The following is a 26,264-nucleotide window of genomic DNA, read 5'->3' as shown; positions in this document are numbered from 1 at the left end:
TCACAAACGCATCATGCGTTTTATATTAAAAAAAATTTTTTAATTCCAATTTCACAAACGCAACATGCGTTTGTCTCCATTCAATTGTAAAGCAAAAAAAATTTAATTGTGAAGCATAAAAAACGCAACTTGCGTTTGTTATATGTCCCATAGCAGTGCAAAATTTGGTGAAACACCCATTTCAATGCACATCACCAAAACCTTTTCCATATCAAAATTAATCAGCCTCCATCTTGTGGTGTTGATTTTTTGTTTCAAACAAAAAAATTTATGTCAAAAAAGGATGCAAAATCTCTCCTAAGTCTTAACCAGCTTTGAAGACCAAGAGCTAATATAATTCTTTTCTATGCCTCATATAGTAAATAGTTAAGATTTAGTCAGTTGAAACCATCAAGTTATGTTTAGTTGTTATGCGCATACAAACATTTTCATAGAAAAGATCATTAAAAAAAAAAAAAAAAGAGCATCATGTGTAGTATCATCTAAATATAAACAAAATTGATGTAAATTCATTCCGTTCTTAACTTATATGATTGATCGGAACAATTTATTAAGCTCAACAAATATGACTAGATGAGCATAATCATACTAAGTTTTCTGTAAAATTTTGAATTATATACATAATCCACTGAAAGATTAGTAATTCAGAAGTTCTAAATATCATTAAAAATCATCATTCCAAAAACAATTAAAAGAGGTGTACATTTTTTTGGAACATCGTGTCAACATCCATTTTATCACCTTTATTTAAATTTTGGTGTGGCCTCTGCCTTTCAAGCTAACTCCACTTATTTTTCTCCCCTTAAGATCTTTTAAGATGCAACATAAATACTAAGTTTCAAATTTTCAAATAACAATCTTTATCCAAATACATGTAATTATGTTACACCAGAATACAGCCTTCCATCACTATAACAGCCTTTCCACGTAAAAGCACTCTTTGCTTCTTCTCATCAAAATGAATATTGAAAACACCCCCTCTGCTTGATGCCTAATCAAATAATAGTGAGTTTGAATAAAATTTAGTTTAGGCTAAAAAGATAATTAATCACACAATAAGTTAATTAAAGAATAGTACCTGATAAGCATTTAAATCACACTTGCCTAGCTTCTTGCTCCAATATGATGCTATGGCACAATGTGCAGTACCACAAACAGGATCCTAAAACAAATTGCAAGTTAAATTTACCATATGATCTCATCTCATCACTAGTTCTAATTTGATATATTTGATTTTAATTTAAGATTCTATACATATGATACAACACCCTCTTATTAATTGTACTAAATGAACAACTTCTCTTAAGAGATAATGCAGGTATATATATATATATATAAGTTTATCTTACTAAGATCTTATGTCTGCATCAACAATTCATCATCATATTAATAGTGCAACTGAAGGAACATTAGTTTACCTCATTGATTCCGAATTTTGGGCAGAAGAAACGACTGTAGCAGTCAAATCCTGAGCCTGAAGGAGCAGCAGCTGTAACAATTATTCCCCTTCCTGGAAATTTTACAATTTCATCAAGTTTTGGTTCTACTTTTATCACTGCTTCTCCAGATTTCACTACAACCTATCAAGAAACCATAAAATTCAAATGTTTGCTAAAAATATAGTCTTCATATGTATAAATTTATCACTTCTCTTTACAAATATTTATAACAGTCACTTTTTGGTAGATCTTAACAATGATAGTAAAGTTAGGAGATTACAAACAGGTCATCTGAGTTTTGTGTCCCCTTTAGATCAATGATCTCAACACCACTCAATGCCTCAGAAATTTGAGAAGTCTCATTAAAGTTGGATTCTTTGATAGGGTCAGCAGGGAAATCCAATTCAACATAGAAACTATCCTTGCTTTCTTCTTGTTCATCATTGGTTGCCGGGATTCTTTTGGCAGTTACTATTCCAGAGAGTGTAACAAATTCAATGACATTATTATTGCCATCAACCAAACCAGATGAAAATAGTGTATGTGCTGCTGCTAATGTTGCATGCCCACATAGTTTGACCTGATCAATAAGCAATGAAACTAAGATATTATTACACTGTCTTCACACAAGATTGTAATCTTTGGCTGCATTTGGTTCTGATAATTGAACAAGACACAAAATTTAAATTGTTTCTTATTGGTGTTTTTGTGTCCTTTCTGTTAAGAAGACACAAAATATATTAATTTACTGTCTAACACAATATCTTTCTAGTTCAACTAGTAAGTCAATTTTTTTTAGTTACAACTTTTTTCTAAAATCTAAATTTTAAATCCTAAATCCTAACTCTAAACCTTCCAAAAAATGAAAGTAAAATATTTTTACAATAAAAAAAAGTTAACTTGCTAATTAAAAATTGATTCTATGTAAAAAAATTTTCTGAAATGTGGATACAAAATATTTATCTGCCTCCTCTCCTCTATCTCTTTCTCTATATCTATTCCAAACACGGTTTCAAGAATATCACCTAATATATAAGGAAATTTACGAAATTACTCTTAACATTAACAACAGAGTTGTTAGAAAAAGTTTAACTTGAACAGGATGAAAATTAAGACAAGAAAAGTAAATTGAGTTGAACCTCAATGAGAGGAGTGAACCATCTGAGAGCAAAACGAGGAATAGAATATGATCCATTATGTATTTGAGTCAAGAAAGCAGTTTCTGAAATATTGAACTCTGCAGCCACAGATTGCAACCATTTGTCTTCTCTTTCTTCTTCATCTAACAAACACACAGCTGCAGGGTTCCCCTTGAATGCTGACTCTGTGAACGCATCAACCTATTCCTCATCATAAATTCACAATATTAAATCCTAGTTGTTGTTGTCAGTATATATGAATAAATAATCATTTGCAGGAAGAGTAATAATTCAAGAATACCAGAGTGTACTTGACAGGTTTGTTTGCCATAGAAGAAGAACACAGGTTTATTCTGATGAACCAAACTCCTAATAAGATGTTAGAACCTTGTAAATGTAAGTGTCAACTGTCAACGCTTTCTGTTAGTCTTAGTGTTTCACTTTCCTTTTCATTTCTATTATTGTTATTATTTGGGGAAATTGTTGACAATTACTACTATTCAACAAGCTGGGGTATTGAGCAGTCTTTGCTGAAAAAAGTGGGGAGCAACAAGGAGATGAAAAGAAAAAAAAAATAATCCTTCATATCTATTCATATAAAATATATATTAATATATACAAATATTAAGTATATATTAAAATTAATTATTATATATTTATACGTAAATATATATAATTTAATTTATTTTTAATATATATTTTGTATTTAGTAATTTTAATATATATTTAGTATAATTAGTTAAAAAAAATTATTTATTTTATATTTTTAGTACACATGTTAAAATTGTAAAATTTTATGTGAAATTTTGATGATTTTTGTGCACCTCAATCTTGATGATGCGCTTTTTTTCATTTTTTTTAGGGTTCCGTTATGTTACCAATAGCATATCTGCCAACTCTTATTTATAGTTGTGTTTCATGGAAGTGTGTTCGTGGATGTGTCTAATAAAAATGTCTTTTTTATAACTGTGTTTAATAGAAGTGTCTTTATAGATATATTTTCTGGATGTGTCTCTTTATATATGTATTTAAAATATATTAATTATTAGACACATCCACAAACACACTTCCATGAAACACAATTATAAATAAGAGTTGGCAGAAGTTGGTAGATAATATGTTGGTATCTTATATTTTTCCTTTTTTTTAAGGTTTTAATTTTTTTTTAATATATATTTAAGTTTGAGAGCATCTCCAATACTTAGTTTTAATTTTATTTTATTTTGAGTCCTATATCAATATTTGTAAGACTATATATCATAACAAATAATAATTTAAAATTAAAAGTAAAATTTGTTTTTCTAATGCTTAATATTAATTTAATTAAAAATTTATATTATTTTATCAATATAATTATATGAATAACAAAATTTTATTAATTTTCTATCAAATTACTGTATTTCTAATGTAACACCAATTTTATTTTATAAATAAACTCTAATGCAGATTTTAATTTTAAAGCAATTCAATTTTTGAAACTATCAAAAATAATATTCTAAAAATAATTTATTAGAATGCTCTAAGTTGCTCTTGCATGAAACAAGATAGCAAAAACCAAGAATTATAATTAAATTAAAGACGTAAAATATACAATCGTATAAATTTAAATTATAAAATTGTTTAAGTTTGTAAAGATTTTTCAAATTAAATGTCTCATTTAAAATCATGATATAAAAAAAATGAATAATTAAGTAGAAATTATAGCAAGTGGCTTGAAGTTTTTCATGAGAACAATTGATACGACAAACTTGGAGGGCAAGCATTCAAAAGAATTCAGAATTAGCCAACAAGGCTTTTTTAGATAGAATTCAAGATGCTTACCATTTAATAATCTAAATTAATGTTTCTGTTATTGAATTTAATTTTTGATATTTTTATAGATACATCTAATCCCATAAAATTATCAATAAAAAATAACTAATTTTTACATTATTTTATTTAAAAAATGAATGTAATTAAAAGAACATGTATACTGTCAAAACATTAAAATTAAATTCTCTGTTATTGTTACAAAATTTCAATGAATTTGATGGATTAGTCTGATTTAATAAAAAATGAAAAGATCAATTAGATTGACGAGCGAAATTTAAAAGACTATTTTGACTATTTATTAATTGCACAATATTTAAAGGTTATTATTCAAATTAAAGATAAAAGCATTATGAAAATTCATTACCCCATAAAACGAAGACAAATTTGTTTTGTCTAACATGAGTATTTTGAATTAAGTGCTCATAAAAATTTATTAAAGGACCAACAAGAAGTCAAGAACTGAATTGATGTAAACCCTACTAAACCAAAACACAGCCTTCCATTATTGTAACAGCCTTTCCACGCAAAAGCACTCTCTGACTCTTCTCATCAATATGAATATTCAGAACTCCCCCTCTTTTTGATGCCTGCTCAAATTACAGTATGTGTTTATTGGATAAATTTAATAATTTAGGCTCATAAATTATATAAGTTAAGATCATTGCAAAGAATCAAAGATAGAATAGTATACCTGAAATGCATTGAAATCACACTTGCCTAGTTTCTTGCACCAGTATGATGCTAATGCACAATGTGCACTCCCAGTCACAGGATCCTAAAATTAATTGTAACAACTTTACCTTAGATTGAGTCTTCATTCAATTACTGCCTTAAGACTTAAGAGTTAAGACATTAGCATGTAAGAGGTTCAATTTACCACCTTGAAATTCAGTTCATATATTCAATTTATCTCTTAAATTTTTCAAATGCATAAATAAAAAAAGACAATGACAGTGCATCAAAATTAAACTCTTCTACTAAAAATTTAATTTTGATGCACTGTTTTACACTTGCATCCAATTATATATCGTCATATCAGCAAAAATAACTACCTTTTATATTGACCACCTGAATGGTCATCTAAAAAAACGGATGTGATTGCACGACATTTTACACTGTCAGTACATCAAAATTAAACTCTTCTACTAATTTATTAACTTTTCGTAACTCTAGGGAGACAAATTGTACATTTTAAAAGTTTGAAGAGTAAATTTCACTAGTCAAAATGTTAGAAGAATGGTAAATTACATTTTTTCCCTGTTACCATAGTAGTATACATACCTCATTGATTCCATATTTGGGGAAAAAACATCTACTGTAGAAATCAAATCCTGATCCTGGAGGAGCAATTGCTGTAACAAGCAAACCTCTAGCACATTCAAGTTTAACTATTGCATCAATTTTTGGCTCCACTTCTAACAAAGCTTCTCCAGATTCTAGTACAACCTATGAAAAGAAAAAATAATAACCTTAATTATGTAATCTTGATCAGCAAAAACTTGTTTATTAATCTTCTGTCTTCTTATTTATTTCTGTCAATTTTTGTACATACATTATTGACACTTGACAGTAATAAATAAACTATTTGTAGATAGTAGAGTTAGTAATTACGAGTGAGTCTTCTGAATCTTGTGTCCTCTTTAAATCAATTATGTTAGCACCACTCAATGCCTCAGAGATTTGAGAAGAAATCTCAGCAAAGTTGGATTCTTCTTCCTTTATAGGGTCAACAGGAAAATCCAATTCAACATAGAACAATCCATCCTTGGTTTCTTCTTCATTGATTGCTGGGATTCTTTTGGCAGTTAGTATTCCAGAGAGGGTAACAAATTCAATAATACTATTGGCATCAACCAAACCAGATGAAAATAGTGTGTGTGCTGATGCTAATGTTGCATGGCCACATAGTTTAACCTGCATAAGAATCATCCATGTATTATTAAAAGGAAAGCTACTCTTTATGTTAATAACAAAGTGCCTATTGATTTTCATTTTAGGTACTTTAAAAAGAATAAAAGAAAATGTTCCATTAATCTCTATGTATTTGTATATTTATATACTGGTTTATATATGTTTTTTTAACTAAACAATTAGCTACTAAAATAATCAAACATGAAAGGGAGGAAAGAAAATGGAAAGGAAAATGATTATTTTTTATTGTTTGGTTGATAAAGAAAATTAGAGAGGAAAGGAAATGGATGAAAAAAAACTGGTAGGGTCCACCAATTTTTTTCTCTTCAACATTGAAAAGAAAATGGAGAGAAAACTAATGTTTTTCTCTCTACTTCTAATACTACTCTTTCACTTTTTCAATATATTTTATAATATAAGAATAAAATTGACTTTTTACAACATTTCTTTCCTTCTTATTTTTCTTCCATCCAAACACATTTAAAGAAAATAAAAATCCACTCAATTTCTTTCCTTTCATTTCTTTCCTTTCTATTTCCTTCCTCTTTATTTATTTCCTTCCAACCAAACATAGTCTTAAGGAATAAATTGAGACCGAGAGATTAAGACTGGAAACAGAGACATTTAGTCATTGTATTGTGTTTGGTAATATTGGACTGAATTATGTTTTAGTATTATGTTCAGTTTAAGATAAATATAGAGATTGAAGAATAAATTTAATATTTGAAAAATTAAATAAAAATATTTTTTTTAAAAAAATATTATCAAAACTTCAATCTCCATCACAAAAATTTCAGTCCTTTTTCCCACTTTCTAGAAGTAGGGAGTGAAATTTTGTATCTTGATAAAATTTTAATTACAGTCTTTAGCCACCAAATACAATACTAAATTTCAGTCTCTAAATTTCACCCAAGTCTTTTTTTTCACTCGTATACAGTAAAAATTAATCATTAAATTAATCATCGTATATTTATGCTTCACATATTTTTCTAATTACATAATAGTAATTAAATTTGTCATAATAGAATAACTAAATTTACAACCGATAGACAAATAATCAAAGTTACTTTGAATAGTATTATTCAAAAAAAAATTAGATGTGAAATACGTATTTGTAGGAGTGGGATGGGAGAATATTGACCTCAGCAACAGGAGTGAACCACCTGAGAGCAAAACGAGGATTAGAGTTTTGATTATGAATTGTAATCAAGAAAGCAGTTTCTGAGAGATTGAACTCAGCAGCTACAGATTGCAGCCATTGTTGTTCCCTCTCTTCATCTAACAAACACACAGCTGCAGGGTTCCCCTTGAACGCTGACTCTGTGAATGCGTCAACCTATAAACCAACAAAATGGTAATTCCTCTCATAACAAAAATAAACAGAGTATAGGGATCAAAGATGAACTTACTATAGTGTACTTGACAGGTTTCTTTGCCATGGATGAAGAAGAAGAAGAAGGGAGTGTGGAATCTGGTGTTGAAACTTGAAAGCCTCCCAAACACACTTCACATATTGTCACGGGTCCCCAATACTATTTTGTATATTACGTGTTCCACTTGGCTTTTTCTCATGTTTATTATTATTTATTTGTTTAAGACAATGTAGTTTTGTTAAATAATTATTCATCTTACACATGCACACTTAAGTAATGTTTTAGGTCAGTAATTCAAGTTATTGACTAATTACAAAAGTTAATGAAAAATTGTATTATTTAATAGAAATAAACTTTGGAAATGATTTTATTTATTTTAAAATCAATAAAAACTAAAATATTTTATTTTTAAAAATTTTAAAGACTAATTTAAATAATTATTCTATTATTTAAGCTGGCTTTTGTTGAGTAAAGACCCAATCCGATCCTTGTCCATTTTCACGAAGGACAAAGCGATCCCTGTCCAAAAAAAAGGAACACTTCGATCCTCAACCTTTTTATTTTGGGGCAATACGGTCTCTCTGTTAAAAAATTTATTAAATAATAATAAAAATTAGTTTTGTGGGGGTTTTATTTGTATTTTGTGGGGGGTTTTAAACCTCCACAAAAATCTTTTCAATAATATAACCAATTACTACTACTACTACTACCATTATCTTTTTCATCCTCATTATTATCACTCCTACCTCTATTATTTTTATTGTGTAACCATACTTTATCATTATCATTATCTCCTCTACCGTCATCATCACCAATACCAATATTATCAACATTAAAATTCTCTTCTTTTATTTCTTATTCGATATTATTTTTTTCCTTTAAAAGGTATTGTACTATAATTACTTTTTTTTTGTGGCATCATTTTTATCAATGATTTTTTTTCACTTAACCACCATTGATGAAGAAATTGTTTAAAAACAAAATTATTAATATTAGTATTGGTGATGATGACGGTAGAGGAGATAATGATGATAATAAAGTTTGGTTACACAAAAAAAATAGTAGAGGTAGGAGTGATAATAATGAAGATGAAAAAGACAATGGTAGTAGTGGTAATAATTGGTTATATTGTTGAAAAGATTTTTGTGGGGTTTAAAACCCCCACAAAATACAAATAAAATCCCCTATAAAACTAATTTTTATTATTAATTGTTGAATTTTTTAATAGAGGGACCGTATTGTCCCAAAATAAAAAGGTCGAGGGTCGAAGTGTCCCTTTTTTTGGACAGAGATCGCTTTGTCCTTCGTGAAAATGGACAAGGACCGGATTGGATGTTTACTCGGCTTTTGTTACTCCCTTTTGATATTCCTGTTAATAGCAATATGTTGTTCCAATACTAATGTGCTTCAAAATAAAAAAATAAAACAATTATTGTTTAATAAAATAGTATTTAAGAATGAATTTTTTTTATAATAAATAATATTTTAGCTAATATATAATTAATACTGACAAATGTGGCAAGCTAATTGCTTATACACAAATATTTGCTTTTTCTTTTATAAATCATCAAGTAATTATGACCAAAATACTTATTGTAAAGTCAAACTAGTTATAATTAGAGTAAATGTTGGAAATAGTTTCTAAATTTTAAATTGCTATTTAATTTAATCTTTCTACTTTAATAAATGACTAACTAAATTTTTAAAACTTCAAAATGTGCATCTTCATTAGTCTTTTTATAGAAGTACTATTTAAATGTCGATGGCATAGAACCTGAAATACCGGGTAAAAATTCCAACTATATTGGTATTCAGAATTGCTTAAATTGATTTTAGGGTTTACCAAAACTTGAAATCTTGACCTTTCGGATCTAGTGCTCTAATACCATGCATGATACCACTCATCCCAAAAACTTCAGCTGATGAAAAAAGATAATACTAATGATTATATCTCTAATACTCTCTAAACTTCCATTGTACACACTGTATAAATATTCCATTGACTCCTCGTACTTTCCCTAAAAATTGGGGACACCAATTCTAATAGGGAAAAAGAAAATTATGCCATCAGGTGTTCTTCTGGTTCGTACAGTAGACATTTTATTAGCCAATTATTCAATGCTCTCACATAACCTTTTTCGACACTTATCCAGCTAGAAAATTGAAAAGTCCAATTAATAAGCTCTTGCTCAAACTGCAGAAGCAGGAGCGTCGACGAGTTTGTGATCTCCGTGGACTTCTTTGATGACTTTGTGTTGGTAATCTTCATTTTCTAAATCGGGATTCCCTTCTCCTCTCGAACCGCCCTAGAATCACAACTGGGAGTGTATTATGTTTGAGGATAGCACTTTTCATCGTCGCCGCTATCGAAAAAGTTGAGAAAATCCCATGAGGAAGCTCTTGGAGAGGAAGGTGCATGGTGGCGGTGACAGCTTGGCGGAGGAAGGAGGTGGACAGTGTTGTGGCGGATAAGATCCATTATAGACGGAGAGTGGAAGAGCACCATACGGATCGTAGGGCTGCTAATAGGGTTGATACAAAGAAGAAGAAGAAGAATACAAATACGGATATGGATACGAATAGGAATACGAAAAAGAGGATTCATCTACATATATAATTTCGTGATTCATTAGCCTCTGTTGTTGGTACACAATTGAAGGCGTTGATTGCATTGCTTCTTCATAAATTCATCTGCATCCTTTCTATCTCCATCCCCGTCCCCATCAATGGAAGCTCATGATCTCCCTCCTCGAATGGCGAGAGATCCACGTGGAGAGGGGAAGAGTGATTGGACAAGTTGTGGTCGTGGAGAGCGTGAGGATTTTTGTCGTTGTCATCTTCTTCGTCGGAGTGGAAGTGGAGGTGGGAGCCAGAATCAGAGTAAGGCGGAGAAGACAGAGGAGAAGCGTGCTTCACTAAGTGAGCCTTCGCCAAAGAGAAAGGCGGAGGAGAAGCGGCGCCGCCTCCTACCGTTAATTCCTTGTCTTGCTGAATAAAGAGGTAGAGAGAGTGGTTGATTCCCTGGAGCGAGTTGATGTACGCCACGTGCGTCGCTGCGAGAGCATATCTTTGGTGGATTGCATCGATCTCGACATAATGCCACTGCTGGTAGATCCTCCACCTTGGCGTTGTAGTGGAGGAAGGTGGAAAAACGTTGATAATGGGATGACCAGTGCGAATAATTTATTCGAAAAGAAGAAGATCTTGAAATGACGTCGTTTTCACATGCTTAGGGTGTTCCTTTCTCAACGACTGTCATTTCATCCAATGTCCACTTGGCACTTCATATTTCACGCCATAGATGTTTAGAAGACACTTCTCTAAGGGACCAATGGAGATGTATTTTTTGAAATTTTAGAAATTTAGTTGGTTATTTATTAAAATGGGAGATTAAATTGGATAACAATTAAAAATTTAGAGGCCATTTTAAACATTTATTCGTAATAATTATAACTGATTTCAATAGAATAAGCATGAAATTTACAAGTGAGGCCAACGTTGAAAAGGAATTAGCTGATCTGAGTAGAGCACTAACTTAAGTTTAAGTAATAAACTTACTATAACTATATTCTGTTATTCTTCTTCTCAATAACACTGCTCACTCTCATCCCTCAAATTCCATCATGATTACATAATAAAAAGGACAAAGTTGTCTAGTACACAAGCATTCTGCGTTAAAATAGGATTCAAGAAATGACCATACCCAAAGAATATAATATACGCAGCTTAACTTGATAATTACATCAGTGGCTAGAACCTGTGACCTTAAAGTCATAAAAAGGCAACTCAACCATAATAAAATGACAAATAAAATTCTAAACCTAATTTAAAATTAATTGTAACCATTTTTTCATGGATATATATATATTGATACAAAACATGAAGCAGTTGCAGCTAGGAAGTAGGAACAAGACTAGACAAGAAGACAGCCTTCCATAACAGTGACAGCTTTTCCACGCAAAAGCACTCTTTGATTCTTGGCATCAATATGAATGTTGAGAATTCCTCCTCTTTCTGATGCCTGCTCAAATCAACACTTTCAAAAGCATCTTCTATTGTTCTAACAATTAATAAGATCAAATTAGAGAATAGTAGTACCTGATAAGCATTGAAATCACACTTGCCTAGCTTCTTGCTCCAATATGATGCCAACCCACAATGTGCAGTTCCACATACAGGATCCTTAATTAAATACCAAACACTACTAATAATCATTTACTATTATGTTATGTTTCTGAATTAGACAAACAATGCAGTCATAGTATCTTTACCTCATTGACTCCATCTTTTGGACAGAAAAATCGACTGTAAAAATCGAATCCGGAACTTGGAGAAGCAATCCCTGAAACAATTACTCCCCTTCCAGGAATTTTGGATATTGCATCGAATTTCGGTTCAACTTTTCTTACAGCTTCTCCTGATGACACTACAACCTAACACAAACAAATCATAAGCTACAAAATTTGTTTCCTTCAATATCGTGTCTTATGTTTAATAGACAAATAATAATATTATAGGTTTAATTACTCCCTTAGTTCCTATAATTTTTTAAATTTTCAATTAGATTTCTATACTTTTTTCCTTTCAATTGGGTCTTTATATTGTTAATTTTATAATTAGGTCATTCCAAATATAAAAAATATTAGAATTTTGAATATTTTTTCGTAAATTGAAGATATTCATAATTAAAAACTTAGTTAGATCTTTGACTGTATGTATTTCGGAAGAAATATTTTGTTAATTTTAATATTTTTTATATCAAAAATACCTAATTACAAAATTAAAAGTAATGTAGGGACCAATTAAAAAGAAAAAAAAAAGTATAGAAACCTAATTAAAAATTTAGTAAAACTAAAGAGACCAACAGAGTAATTAAACCATTATATTAAAAAATAATTACAACTTACAAGTAAGTCATCCGTAATTTGTGTCCTCTTTATATCAATTATGGAGGCACAATAATTCAATGCTTCATAAATCTGTGAAGTTTCATCAAGGTTTGGCTCTGTAATAGGGTAAGCAGGAAAATCCAATTCAATATAAAATCCATTGTCTTTCTTTGAACCATTTTGCAACATGGCTTGGATCCTTTTGGCACTTAATATTCCAGAGTGTGTAACAAATTCAATGACATTATTGCAATCAACCAAACCAGATGAAAATAGTGTGTGTGCTGCTGCTAATGTTGCATGGGCACAAATATTAACCTGCATTTAGTTATATAAACTCCATATTACAAATTTGGTGAAAAACACACACACACAATACTGTTGTGGAATGATTATTAGAATCCAATTTAAACCATTTTTTTATAAATTTAGAATATATTATTTTTTATTTAATTTAATTATTTTATTAATTTTTATAATTTTATCAAATTTATAATTAGATTCTTATATATTTTTTTAATTAGATCTTTATACTATTTTTAATTTTATAATTAAATTATTTTAGTATAAACTAGTATATAATAGTACACCTGACACTCTTATGAAACGTAACACTGTCCTGTCCAAACTCAGCTCCATCTACTTACTGCTAATTAATTTATGGGAGTCAGACAAATAGATGAAAACCCAAAATAGTCTTTCAAATTTTACTATTTAGTAAAAAATAAAAAGAGTAAAGGACATTTTCGTCCCTGATCTTTTTTTTGCGGACATTTTCGTCCTCAAGCAATGAAAAATACATTAAAGTCCCTGACTCCTGAAAAACGTGGACATTTATGTCCTTCCATTGAATTCAGCCGTTTGCACTGGACGGAAAAGACTGAGCTGGCAGAAGTGGCGCTGAGGTGGCACATAACGGAGCCTAGATGGCATGGAACATTTCGTAACAGGACGTATAAGTCCCTGGAGACGGAGCATTTCGTAACAGGACGTATAAGTCCCTGGAGACGGAGCATTTCGTAACAGGACGTATAAGTCCCTCGAGACGAAAACGACGCCGTTTCGTCTCCTCCCCCATCTGCCCTTTTCTTCTTCCTTCGTCCCTTTTCCCTTCCATTCTTCTTCCTCAGCCCCTGCCTCCATCACCGCCGCACAGCCACGCCTCCGTCAACCACCATCAACGCCGGCGACCTCCTCCTTCCTCTCTTTTCGCGTCTTCTTCCCTTTCTCACTCCCTTACTCCCATTAGTCTCTCTCTCCTCACCCTCCTTCCACCCACCATTCGTCCACGACAACCTTCTCGGCGACCCACTACCGCCGCGCCGCCGCCTCTCTGCAAAAATCAGTCTCAAATCTCGAGGGGTTAGGGTTTTCCTCCGCACCAACAATAATGAACAGTGTCGGATTGGGATCCTTGAACCTCTGCATAAATGACACTCTCACTGACGACGAGCTTCGTTCGATCCTGGCGATGGTTTCACATGCTTGCTCGAATTGGACCTTGCCCAGTCCGTTTCGCCGTCGTTCTATCCCAGCGTCACCGATTCCGACCTCGACGTCATTGCCAATGGTTTCACATGCTTGAGGGTCCTCAATTTGCATAATTGTAAAGGTGAACTCTTTTTCCCTTTTGTTTGTTTTGCGAGAAAACCGTTGAAATTGACCTTTGGGATACTACTTTTCTTCTGATTGGGAGTGAAAATTTCAATGAGATTCACATGGAATGTTTTTAACTTTTCTCCCTTCATAGATCAAGGAGAAGGACACTGCTTGGTTTGTCAAGTTCTGCGTTCCCTGGTGCAAGCATTGGTAATTGATTCATTCATTCTCTTAACTGCTTTTATATTGTTGAGCTAAGAGTGATTTCTAAGCTGTAAAATGATGATGGTTATTATTACAGTAAGAACTTGGGGACGTTGTGGGATGATTTGGGAAAAGCAATTGAAGGAACTGATGAAATAGAGATTGGGGAAGTGGATTGCGGTGATCATCAAAGGAGCTTTGTGGCATATGCTTATAATGTAGTGTCGCATGTTTCTTAAAATCTCATGCTATGTTTGAGTCTACTCTGCACTCTACTTCTACATTTATGAGTTCAATGATTGATATATTTTGTTCTTGTAAAATTCTGAATTGCATTTGACAGTTAATTGAGTATCAACACTGTTAAGACACAAGTGCGTGAATGGAGAAAAATATTTTTGAATGGTCTTGGATTATTGGATATAATTTATGTGTGATTCTTTACTGCTTTATCTAATTATCTAAGCAGCCATGAATGAAGAAAGGTATTCTTTAACTCAATGAAAAACATCATGGCTTTTTTCACCATCAATTATTAACTAATTTATCTACTTAATTATTTATTTGTTTTACTTGCTGGATGCATGTATTATCTATTTCCCATTGCACTCTCACCCCATGTATTAACCAACGTTTGAGGGAGCATTAATAGATCGAATTTTAAGTTTACATGTTTTTTGAATTGCCAGGTTCAAGGGATGTTGATTCATTGAAGAACTTTGTTTTGGAAGAAGCTGATAAGGCAGCAACAAATGCACAAGCACAACAACTAGATAGTGATAGAGAACTATAACTACTTTTTGAGGTATATCCCTCGACACATGGAATGTTTTTTGACAAATTGACCTTTGGTGAAGGCTGGCAAGAGAGAGAGACTAATGGGAGTAAGGGAGTGATAAAGGGAAGAAGACGTGAAAAGAGAAGAAAGAGGAGGTCGCCGGCGTTGATGGTGGCTGACAGAGGCGCGGCGGTGATGGAGGTACGGGCTGAGGAAGAAGAATGGAAGGGAAAAGGGACGAAGGAAGAAGAAAAGGGCAGATGGGAGAGGAGACGAAACGGCGTCGTTTTCGTCTCGAGGGACTTATACGTCCTGTTACGAAATGCTCTGTCTCCAGGGACTTATACGTCCTATTACGAAATGCTCCATGCCACCTGGCCTCTGTTACGTGCCACCTCTGCTAGCTCAGCCTTTTCCGTCCAGTGCAAACGGCTGAATTCAACAGAAGGACATAAATGTTCACGTTTTTCAAGGGTCAGAGGCTTTAATGTATTTTCCATTGCTTGAGGACGAAATGTCCGAAAAAAAAAGATCAAGAACGAAAATATCCTTTACTCAAATAAAAATCTACCTGCAGTTATTTTTATATAAAATTAATAGTTAAAAATGGTAATAATAATTTAATATATGGTAATAATAATTTAATATATTTAATTAAATTATTATCTAATAACGATTAGTTATTAACCTCATATAAATTCAACATTACATAAGTATTAACATTAATCAAATTAGTTTTCCAAATTTAATTTTCTAAAATTTTCAATGTGAATCACGTCTATCCTTACTTGATAAGGTTACATCTTAAATCTATTCTTGGATTTTAAACTCCCACAAATCTGCAATTCGATTTTAGAAGAAATTTAAAACCCTCACAAAATTACATTGCTTCAATTTTCCAAAATGTAGTTTTTAAAACCACCACACTCTAATCAAACAAAAATCAAAATGAAAAAATAAATCAATGTCATATAATAAGAAAAAAAAAAAAAAGGTTGTTCAGTCTCTTCTATAGCGAGTATGAATGGTGGGAAAAATGATAACAAGAAGAGTAGTAATGAAGAAACAAACAAATACCAACAAATAAATCAAATTTTTAAACTACAAAAATATTTAGTGGGTGTTTAAAACCGTCACAACTTAGAAGAAAACCTCTTCCTAATTTGTAGAACTAATGGAATGTGGAAGGAAAATCGAGTAGAAACAAACATGATTGATGATGCTGAAAAACATAATGTACTAATTTGATTGAATAAATATATAAAATACTAATTTAACTAACAGATAAAAAAATTTGAAGAATCATTTTCACTGCTTACTCCAAAAATCACTACAAACCATGCAGCATTATTACAGAAATTCTTACCTCAGTAACATGAGTGAACCATCTGAGATTAAAACGAGGAAAGTGATGAATGGTTCCATTGGAATGTGAAACAATTCTTGTTAAGTAACATGTGACAGGGACATTGAACTCAGCAGCCACAGATTGCAACCATTTTTGTTCCTTCTCTTCTTCTAAGAAACACACAGCTGCAGGGTTCCCTTTGAATGCTGAATCAGTGAATGCATTCACCTGCATACCAAACACACCCTAAGAAAACATACCTTAAAATGTTTGACACATTTCATCATAGAATAACAACTTACCACTGAATATTTGACAGGTTTCTTTGCCATAGACACACACAACCACAAAGATAAAAGAACACTTTCTTTTTAGTTATCTGAACTCAACTATGAAATATATATTGTTTTCTATATATTGCAATGTAACTAGTCCACACTTTTTTTTCTTTTATTATAATTACTTCTTAGAAGACATTAATGTTATCTGAGTACTTTATAGTAGTTGGGGCAGCCTTTTTTTATTAGCTACTGTTCTTGACAGAGCCATAGATTCTATTGAATTTACTAAATTTTCTTGAGTGGAGTTACCACTAGGCACTAAGGACACAATTACCAACATATTTGTTTGAGGAATGGCATGATGGAAAAAAAATAATAACTACGTTACCTGTAAAATAAACAAAAAAAAAGTTATTTATTAAATTAATCATTATATTTTATAAAATACATAATAAAATATAAAATATAAATTATAAATAATAAACAAAAAACTTTTAGAAATCAGTAAATTTTAGTATTTTTAGTCATAATTTGACCAATACAAATATTAAATTATCTTTAACAAATAAATTTTATTAATTTATGTGTATAAATTTTAAAAAATATGAGTACAAACTATATTAATTTATGTGTATAAATTTTGATAAATATAAATATAAATTATATATTTTTTTATATGTAAAATTCTAATAAATATGATTATAAATTATTACTGATCAAATATGGACTAAATATAATAATAATAATATCTACTGATCATATAATATTATCATAATAAAATAATATATATTTGTATCCAAAAATACTAACTAACCTGATAACTAGTTTTAAGTGCATATAATATTTTTAAAAAACAAATTTCCAAAATGCATTTATATAAAAAATTATGTATCCGTCGTAATTTTGTACTGCATCGATATTTAGTTTATGTCTTTTATTTTTTAATTTGGTTTTCAATTAACACTCAAACTCTTATTATTTAATTTTATAATTTATATTAAGTATCAATTAACATCGATTTTTATAGAGTTAAATTTTAAAGTAATTTCTAAATTTATACTTAAATTTTAAAATAAATTTTAAAATTAATAATTACTCAAATTTATTTTTAAAATTATTCTCTAAAATTTATGGTAATTCCTAAAATAATTGAAGCTAGATTGCTTGAAAATATGTTACACGTTGTGCACAGTATAATAATGCCAATTGCATTAATGGGTCACCTTCTCCTGTGCCAGATCAAAGCTTTTTTATTCTTGTAACAACACATTTTTATTAATCAATTATCAAAGATATAATATTTAATCAATTTAATTTCCCCTGGCAGTTAAACCAGTTCTTTATCATGGTTTTCTTTTTTCAATGTCAACAAAGCTTTTTGATAAAAATTTATTTACAATTATTTTTATGTAAAGTTGTTAGTTAAAAATTATTATTTAATAATTTAGTTAAATATAATTAAATTATTTAATAATTTTAAATTAATAATTTTATATAAAAATAAATTCCATGAGTAAGATATAATATTTTAAAAAACTTTTAAAAAATTTTTCTATATTAAATAAAAAATAAATTATAAGTCACTTAATAATTAGCATAAATAATTTCTCATGGCCATGTTTGTGTTGTTACTCACGAGGCCACTAGCATTCCTTGAAGTGCAAAAGTAATGTCTAAATCAGAGAAACATCCAGAAATCAATAATGTAACAAAAAGTTTGTTGACCAAGTTGACCTATCTGTTACCAGAAGTACAAAACTGAGTATTAAAATAATACAGCTTTAAACTTTGAATAATTTATAATTAAACCTATTAATGTTATGATCCAATAACCAATACTATAGTTCAAGTCCAAGTAAATTAAAAAGGCCCAATTTAAAGATTGATCTTTACTGCTCACTCGACCTCCTCAAAGAAGTCGAGTTCCGTCAACGTCTAAAACCGACTTGCAAAAAATCGACAAAAAAATTAGTCGAACTGGTGGTTAACCGATGAACCGACTGAACCGGCCTAGTTTTTTGAAGGTCCGGCTCTCCTATTCAGCATAAAACGGCGTCGTTTTGGTTTAAAAGAAAAAAAAAAACGCGTTGAAAGCCCCCAATCCCCTCTCCCTTCTATCTCACTCTTAGTATTCACCAAAATGGCGAAATCCCTAACCCTATTAGAGCAAATAGCCACCGCTACTCTGTTCTCACCGTAAAGCCCGCCTCTGTCCATGCCGTCGTCGGCTGCCTCTTTCTCGTTATCAAAACGCCTCTGTCTCCGAGCCATCTCTCTCTCTCTCTCTCTCTCTCTCTCTCTCTCTCTCTCTCTCTCTCTCTCTCTCTCTCTCTGTTGAGCACCACTCTCAATGCGTAGTGCGAACGTACCTGTGCCGCCGTGGACTCTTTACCGTCGCCGTGAGTTCTTCAATAATCTTCGCCGTTCTTCAACATCTTCTTCGTGCTCTTCTTTATTTTCACTGATTTCCTCCCTTTTTCACTTTAGTTTTTTATTTGTTTCCTCTGTTGTGGGTGGAACAAGTTATTGATTTTTCATTTTTTTTTGTTAATTTTATTTATTCTGATTTCCTCCCTTTTCACTACATTGTTTATGTTGAAGATGGACGATCCGTCACTCACTTAAAAATCTAAGATCTCATCGCCGTCACTTCCTTTCTCCCTCGCTGTCGGTACGTCAATTTATTTTTGCTTGTTTTCAATTATTTTTAATAATACTGATTCTGTGATTCTGAGTTGCTGGGTTTACTATTCTGAGTTACTGAGTTAGTATAATACTGATTTTATGATTTTGTGATTCTGGGTGTGTGGGATTAATATTCTGAATTGCTGCTGCTTGTTTGAGTTAATTTTGTTGATGCTTAATTTTGTTAGTTTCCGATTTTCAAATTTGGAAGATACAATCACAAAATAATTTTTCGAGTTAAATTCGTTTCATACAATAAAAATATATGTTAATGTTATTTTTTATTGTAGAACATTATGTTATTTTTATGCATTTTGATTTTGTTTATTGATAAATTTTGTTAATATATGTTTGTTATTTTCTAAGATTAATTGATTATGGAAGTTGATTTGTTTGAATTTGTGTAAATTGTGTTGTTTTGTTTTGTTTTGTTTGGATGGTGCAGGCTGAAATTGAAAGAGCATATGCAGTACTGCATTGATCACCCTGAGGAGATAAGCAAGTTTGCCAAGGTTCAGAAAAAGGTCTCTGAAGTTAAGGGTGTCATGATCAAGAATATTGAAAAGGCTGTAGAAACGTGAGAACTTTGTTTCAGTTAGATATGCAATTTTATTTTTCCCATAGTATCTGTTGATTTGGTTTTGAAATTTTAATAAAAATAAATCAAGAAACTTTAGTTTTGCATGTAGCTTAGCCAACTAATTTAGAAAAAAGGAAGCCTTTGGAGGAAGGAAAATTTGGTATATTTAAAATTATGTATTGAACTTTTATATAATTTTAGTGTATATTTAATTAAACTGGTTCAACCATAGTTCGACCTCGGTTAAACCATTAAACTATTGAACCAGTTATTTGACCGGTTCAATGACCGGTCCGATTTTCACAATCTTGGTGAAGGCATTATGAGGACAAAAGTTCCAAGGAACTTCAAAAGTCCTGACATGGATCTGTACTACGGGACTACCGACCGGAAACACCACCTTAGCAACTTTAAGAGTCGGATGTATTTAACTGACGCCTCTGATGCTACCCGCTGCAAAGCCTTTCCAACGACTTTGACAAAGGCGGCGATGAAGTGGTTCGATAGCCTCCCCCCAGGTCGGTCACCAGCTTCGAAGACCTCTTGCGTAAGTTCCTTATGTGGTTTTCAATCCAGAAAGATAAAGTCAAGCATCCACCTAGCCTACCAGGAGTAAAACAGGAGATCAGAGAACCCCTCAGAGATTACATGGAGAGGTTTAATAAAGCATGCTTGGAAATTCAAGATCTGCCCACAAAAGCAGTAATCATGGGCCTAGTAAATGGACTTCGAGAAGGACCCTTCTCTCAGTCCATCTCAAAAAGGCATCCGACTTCTTTGAGCGATGTACAAGAAAGAGCCGAAAAGTACATCAACATGGTGGAGAATGCCAGATTACGGGAGCCGAGCTGGCGATCCGGACACCCTCATCCGTCAAGGGAAAAGGAGAGGGAGCCCAAGAAGAAAGAGGAAGTCGGGCCTGAAAGGCCCAGAAGATATCATTCTTACACTCCCCTACGAGTTTCCCTAGTTGACATTTACAGAAAAATTTGCCACACTGAAAAGCTACCTCCCCCTCGGCTTATCAAGAACAAGAAAGGGGGGGGAGTCGTAGCGAATATTGTGAATATCACAAATTATATGGGCACTCTACCAATGATTGTTACGACTTAAAAAATGTAATAGAAAAGCTGGCCAGGGAAGGTCAGGTTGACAAATTTCTCATAGAAAGGTCGGACAATCATAGAAAGAGGAAGCGAGATGAGGAAGATAGGAGAGACCCACCACCATAGACCCCGGAACAACATATACATATGATCTTGAGAGGGTTTGCTGGCAGAGGACTCACCAAATCATCTCGTAAAAGACATATGAAGGAAGTTTACCAGGTCGGGAGTGAACTACCCGACCTCCCAACCATCTGTTTCACCAAAAGAGACGGGCAGGGTATTATTTCCGGACATGATGATTCGGTGGTAATTACCATGATTCTCGCCAATGCTCATCTACACAGAACCCTGGTGGATCAGGGAAGTTCAGCAGACATCTTGTTTAAACCAGATTTTGACAAGTTGTGATTAGATGAAAAGGAATTAAGGGGATACCCTGACACCCTCTTCGGACTGGGGGATACACCAATAAAACAACTGGGATTCATACCCCTACATACCACTTTTGGAAAGAGAATGAAATCCAAAACTCTAAGCATCGATTTCATTGTCGTCGATGTGGGCTCGGCCTATAATGCCTTGATAGGTAGAACGACACTAAATCGGCTTGGAGCAGTGGTATCTACCCCCCATCTTTGCATGAAATTCCTAACACCAGAGAGAATTGTAACCATCAGGGGAGATCAGAAGCTGGCGAGAAAGTGTTACAATGAAAGCCTAAACCTGAGGGGTAAAGGCAAGGAGGTGAACACCATTGAACTCGGAGGCATCCGAGTTAAGGAAGAATTGCGGTCACAGCCCGGAACAAAGACTGAAGAGGTACAGATCGGGCAAGAAGGCAGAAAGAATACCAATATATGAGCCAATTTAAAAGGGGATTTGAAGCAGAAGTTGATAAGGCTCCTACAAGAAAATTTTGACCTCTTCGCTTGGAAAGCTTCCAACATGCCTGGGATATATCCCTAGCTCATGACGCATAAATTGTCGGTATATCCAGGGTCCCGACCTGTCCAACAGAGAAGACGGAAGCTCGGTCCTAAACGGGCTCAAGTGGTCAAAGAACAAATACAAACCCTCTTAGAGGCCGACTTTATCAGAGAAGTCAAGTATCCGGCCTAGCTGGAAAATGTGGTGCTAGTCAAGAAGCAGAACGATAAGTGGAGGATGTGCGTCGACTACACCGACTTGAATAAAGCGTGTCCGAAGGACCCATATCCTCTTCCAAATATTGATACCCTGGTAGACTCCAACTCGGGATGTCAATACTTTTCATTCATGGATGCGTACTCATGATATAATCAAATCCCGATGTATAGGCCGGATCAAGAGAATACATCTTTCATCACGCCTAGAGAAAATTACTGCTATGTGGTCATGCCCTTCGAGTTTAAAAATGCGAGAGCCATATACCAAAGGCTGATGAATAAGGTGTTTGCACCTCACCTTAGGAGTTTAATGGAAGTATATATTGACAACATGTTAATAAAACCAAGGATGAGACCAGCCTCCTGACCGACCTCTCACAAGTCTTCAGCACCATAAGGGCACATGGGATGAGATTGAATCCCGCAAAGTGCACCTTTGCAGTGGAGGCTAGAAAATTTCTAGGATTTATGCTAACATAAAGGGGATTGAAGCTAACCCCGACAAGTGTAGACCAGTCCTGGAAATGAAGAGCCCGACCTGTCTAAAGGAAGTCCAACAGCTGAACGGCCGACTTGCAGCTCTCTCCAGGTTTTTAACAGGATCAGCATTGAGATCCCTACCACTTTTTTCTCTACTAAGAAAAGGATGCCATTTCGAATGGACTCCCGATTGCAAAAAATATTTCCAAGAGTTCAAAAGGTTTTTAAGTCAACCTCCCCTTCTGACTCGACCCAAAATCGAGGAAGAACTCGTCCTGTATTTGTCTATAGCAGAAAAGGCTGTGGCGCCAGCACTGATACGGGAAGATGAGATCGGGCAGCATCATGTATACTTCACTAGTAAAATTTTGCAAGGCCCCGAGTTAAGGTATCAAAAACTCAAGAAGTTTGCGTATGAAGCAAACTATTCTAAAAACAGACATTGCGGGCAGAATGGTTCAATGAGCTATAGAACTACCCGAGTTTGACCTAAAGTATGAAACTCGGACAGAAATTAAAGCCCAGTGCCTGACCGACTTCATGGCGGAATACGTGGGAGATCAAGAGGAGGCCACCACAACTTGGGAATTGTACGTGGACGGCTCTTCCAATAAAGTCAGAAGCGGTGCAGGCATAATACTAGTCAACCAAGAAGGGACTCAAATAGAAGTCTCCCTGAAATTTGGATTCCCGGACTCCAACAATCAAGTAGAATATGAAGCCTTGATTGCTGGGTTGAAGTTGGCAGAAGAAGTCGGTGCAACCAAAGTAGTGGTCTTTAGTGACTCTCAAGTGGTGACTTCTCAAATCAATGGAGGGTATCAGGCTAAAGACCCAAATATGAAAAGGTACTTAGACAAAACTTTGGAGTATCTTAGGGGATTCTCAGAAATCGAGGTTAAGCACATAACTCGGGAGCTTAACAGCAGAGCAGACGCCCTCTCCAAGTTAGCAAGTACCAAGCCAGGAAGAAATAACCGAAGTTTGATCCAGAAAACCCTCCAAGAACCCTCTGTCACAAAGACGGAGGCTAAACAAGATGTCTTAGAGGTATTCGGCTTATACCTCGAGTGGATGACCCCATTAGTCGAATACATAAAATTCAACATCCTACCCAAGGAGGAAAAAGAAGCCAAGAAAATCTGAAGGGAGGCACAAAGTTACACCTTGGTGAAAAATATCCTCTATAGAAGAGGAATATCCACACCATTGCTAAAGTGCGTCCCGACCTCAAAGACGACAGAAGTCTTGGAAGAGGTTAGGGGTGGCAGTGGGGCGGGTAGGGACGGGTTTTTGCCCTACCCGACCCCGCCCCGCCGTCCTGTTATGCATATACTACCCGCGGGTAGTAAATAGCAGAACCCGAACCCGCCCCACCCCGACCCGCCCCTGTAAAAATTAAATATTTTAATTTTTACCTATTCATATATAAATTAAGACAAAAATTTAAAATTCATAGATAAATTAAAATACAAACATAAAATTCATACAATGTCATTAGCTAAAATAACTTGAAATTTAAAAAAAAAATATTGTTAGATCACTACAAATTTAACACCATAATAAAGAAATTACAATATTAGATATAAAATGATCTTCAACCCTTATTCTTCTTGATCACTTTCAACATCTTCATCATCATTAAAAGTTTGCAAATCAAGATTTAAACCTGAAAATTAAAAGAGATAACAATTAACAAATTAGTTGGAAGTATGAAAAAAATTAACATAAATGAAGATTAATCAATATATCACCTTTACTTCCCAAAGGTGCCCACAACCAACTTTGGCCACACATCAAAGCCAAATGTATGCATTCACTTCCTTTAAAATCCTATAATAGGTACATTACAAATTCAATATTACAAATAGCAAATTATGGTAACTGTGTAACTAATCATGACAAATAGCAAGTGACCAAATTAGATTGAAGAATAAAGCATATTACAGTTCGCATTTACAAGTTAATCATCAAATTTGCAGTACTGTGTACACCATCTAATTTCAGCAGCCACTCCCAGAATAAACCATCATAAAAGATAACAGTTACATTATTTTTGAAACAACATAAATTTGTCCAAAGTATGTAAGAGTACAAGAATGGAAGAGAATAGGCACACAGGTCAGACAAACTTTGACAACTACGTGCACCATCACACCTCCTTACAACCAAATCAGCAATATATGTCAAAAATGTATATTAGCTAACAAGATTACTTGAAGTCCCAGAATAAACCATCATTAAAGATAACAGTTACATTATTCTTCAATCTAATTTGGTCACCTCAATCCACAGAACTTATCAACATTACAAATTCTAAAATTTTAAGTTACAGTATTTGCTCCTCTTGTAAATTAAAGTTCGTTATTTTACTAGTTTGTTGGATATTATTTCCATGAGAAAAACAAAAGTACTTTTCCTAGAAATTTAAAAAGAAAAAAAAGAAGCAAATTAGTGAAAAGGCAATCAAACCAAACTCTGGAAGCTGTTCACAAACACATTCAATTTTTCAAGCTTTATTCCAAGTAACTGCATATTTTGTTAACAAAGCAAACAGAACAGTTTGTGATTCAACCCAAACAAGCTGTTTCAACATATCAAATCCTTCAAAAAGAAAAGAAAGGCTGGAAAACTCAGGAAACTCGGTTACAAACTTAGTTACAAACTCAGGAAACTACCCAAACAATCATGGTGTTTTTCACAGAAACACTGAAATCTCCTCCTTTTTCTCCCCTTGTTTTTAACAGTTATAGTAGCATTGCTTTCCAAAAATTGAAATTCAACAACTAAAGACTTATCCCACTTGACGAAATTAGCTACAGAATCTAACGATACAATATCATAAATCAAGTAATTTTCACTTGAGTGAACAATTCTATTACGAAGCAGGAAAGTATAATTTTTTCTTTCACACCATTATCTGAAATCTGAGTACCAACCTTGCGTATGAAGCCTCGATTCGGAAAATGAGGAGGAGGGCCAAGGCGGGTGCGGTGAGCTGGTAAGGCAAAGAAGAAGCCCTGAGAACCGGGAAATACTCCGGGAGCAAGAAGTGTGAGGAGACGACGGAGTTGTAGGCGGCGATAGCGGCGGCGAAGGTTGTGAATGCGAGGACTGGAGGGAGCAAAGAGACGACGACACGGGAGGAGAGGGTCGAGAGGATGTGGCGGAGGTGGCAGAGGGAGGAGCGGTGCTGAGACGAATCAGACGATTCGACGAGTTGCGAAGATGGCAGAGACGAGTTGAGCGGAGGAGGAGTGACAGGCAAATGCGGCTTGAAGGAGATGCAAAACTGGAGCAGATTCGACGGCAAGCACTGGGTTGAACTGAACCGAGGCGGCGAGGCTATGGTCTTGGAGAGGAGAAGAGCTGAGGAGGAAGGGGTTGCTAACCCTAAATCCCTAATCGAGTTACAAACTGAGTGGCGGTGAGAACTGAACCTAATCACTAAAAAATTATATATATATATATATATATGCACTCCGGGACGGG

At 33.5% G+C, this 26,264-nt stretch overlaps 3 protein-coding genes across 3 annotated transcripts; 1 reads left to right on the top strand and 2 right to left on the bottom strand.

Moving 5' to 3' along the window:
• Nucleotides 1–629: 629 nt before the first annotated feature.
• LOC107626059 (uncharacterized) lies at nt 630–3,167 on the bottom strand. The gene is made up of 6 exons (XM_016328840.3): nt 2,880–3,167; nt 2,579–2,779; nt 1,720–2,019; nt 1,419–1,580; nt 1,079–1,162; nt 630–991 (listed from the first exon to the last, which is right to left on the bottom strand). Exons 1-6 carry the CDS (start codon nt 2,907–2,909, stop codon nt 884–886), a joined length of 885 nt encoding a protein of 294 aa, XP_016184326.1. The 5' UTR covers nt 2,910–3,167; the 3' UTR covers nt 630–883.
• A 1,497-nt stretch (nt 3,168–4,664) lies between these two features.
• LOC107626058 (uncharacterized) lies at nt 4,665–7,860 on the bottom strand. The gene is made up of 6 exons (XM_016328839.3): nt 7,711–7,860; nt 7,443–7,637; nt 6,002–6,304; nt 5,672–5,836; nt 5,082–5,165; nt 4,665–4,977 (listed from the first exon to the last, which is right to left on the bottom strand). Exons 1-6 carry the CDS (start codon nt 7,738–7,740, stop codon nt 4,870–4,872), a joined length of 885 nt encoding a protein of 294 aa, XP_016184325.1. The 5' UTR covers nt 7,741–7,860; the 3' UTR covers nt 4,665–4,869.
• A 6,093-nt stretch (nt 7,861–13,953) lies between these two features.
• On the top strand, nt 13,954–15,173 carry LOC148575385 (protein disulfide-isomerase 5-1-like). The gene is made up of 4 exons (XM_088504732.1): nt 13,954–14,037; nt 14,314–14,372; nt 14,464–14,546; nt 15,056–15,173. The coding sequence occupies exons 1-4, from the start codon at nt 13,954–13,956 to the stop codon at nt 15,157–15,159; spliced, it is 330 nt and encodes a 109-aa protein (XP_088360858.1). The 3' UTR covers nt 15,160–15,173.
• Nucleotides 15,174–26,264: the final 11,091 nt, after the last annotated feature.

This window comes from Arachis ipaensis, chromosome B2, assembly GCF_059453495.1.
Source record: "Arachis ipaensis isolate K30076 ecotype BB chromosome B2, ASM5945349v1, whole genome shotgun sequence".
NCBI lineage: Eukaryota > Viridiplantae > Streptophyta > Magnoliopsida > Fabales > Fabaceae > Arachis > Arachis ipaensis.
The sequence above is the reverse complement of the archived record's forward strand: the minus strand, read 5'-3'. Positions and strand labels throughout refer to the sequence as shown.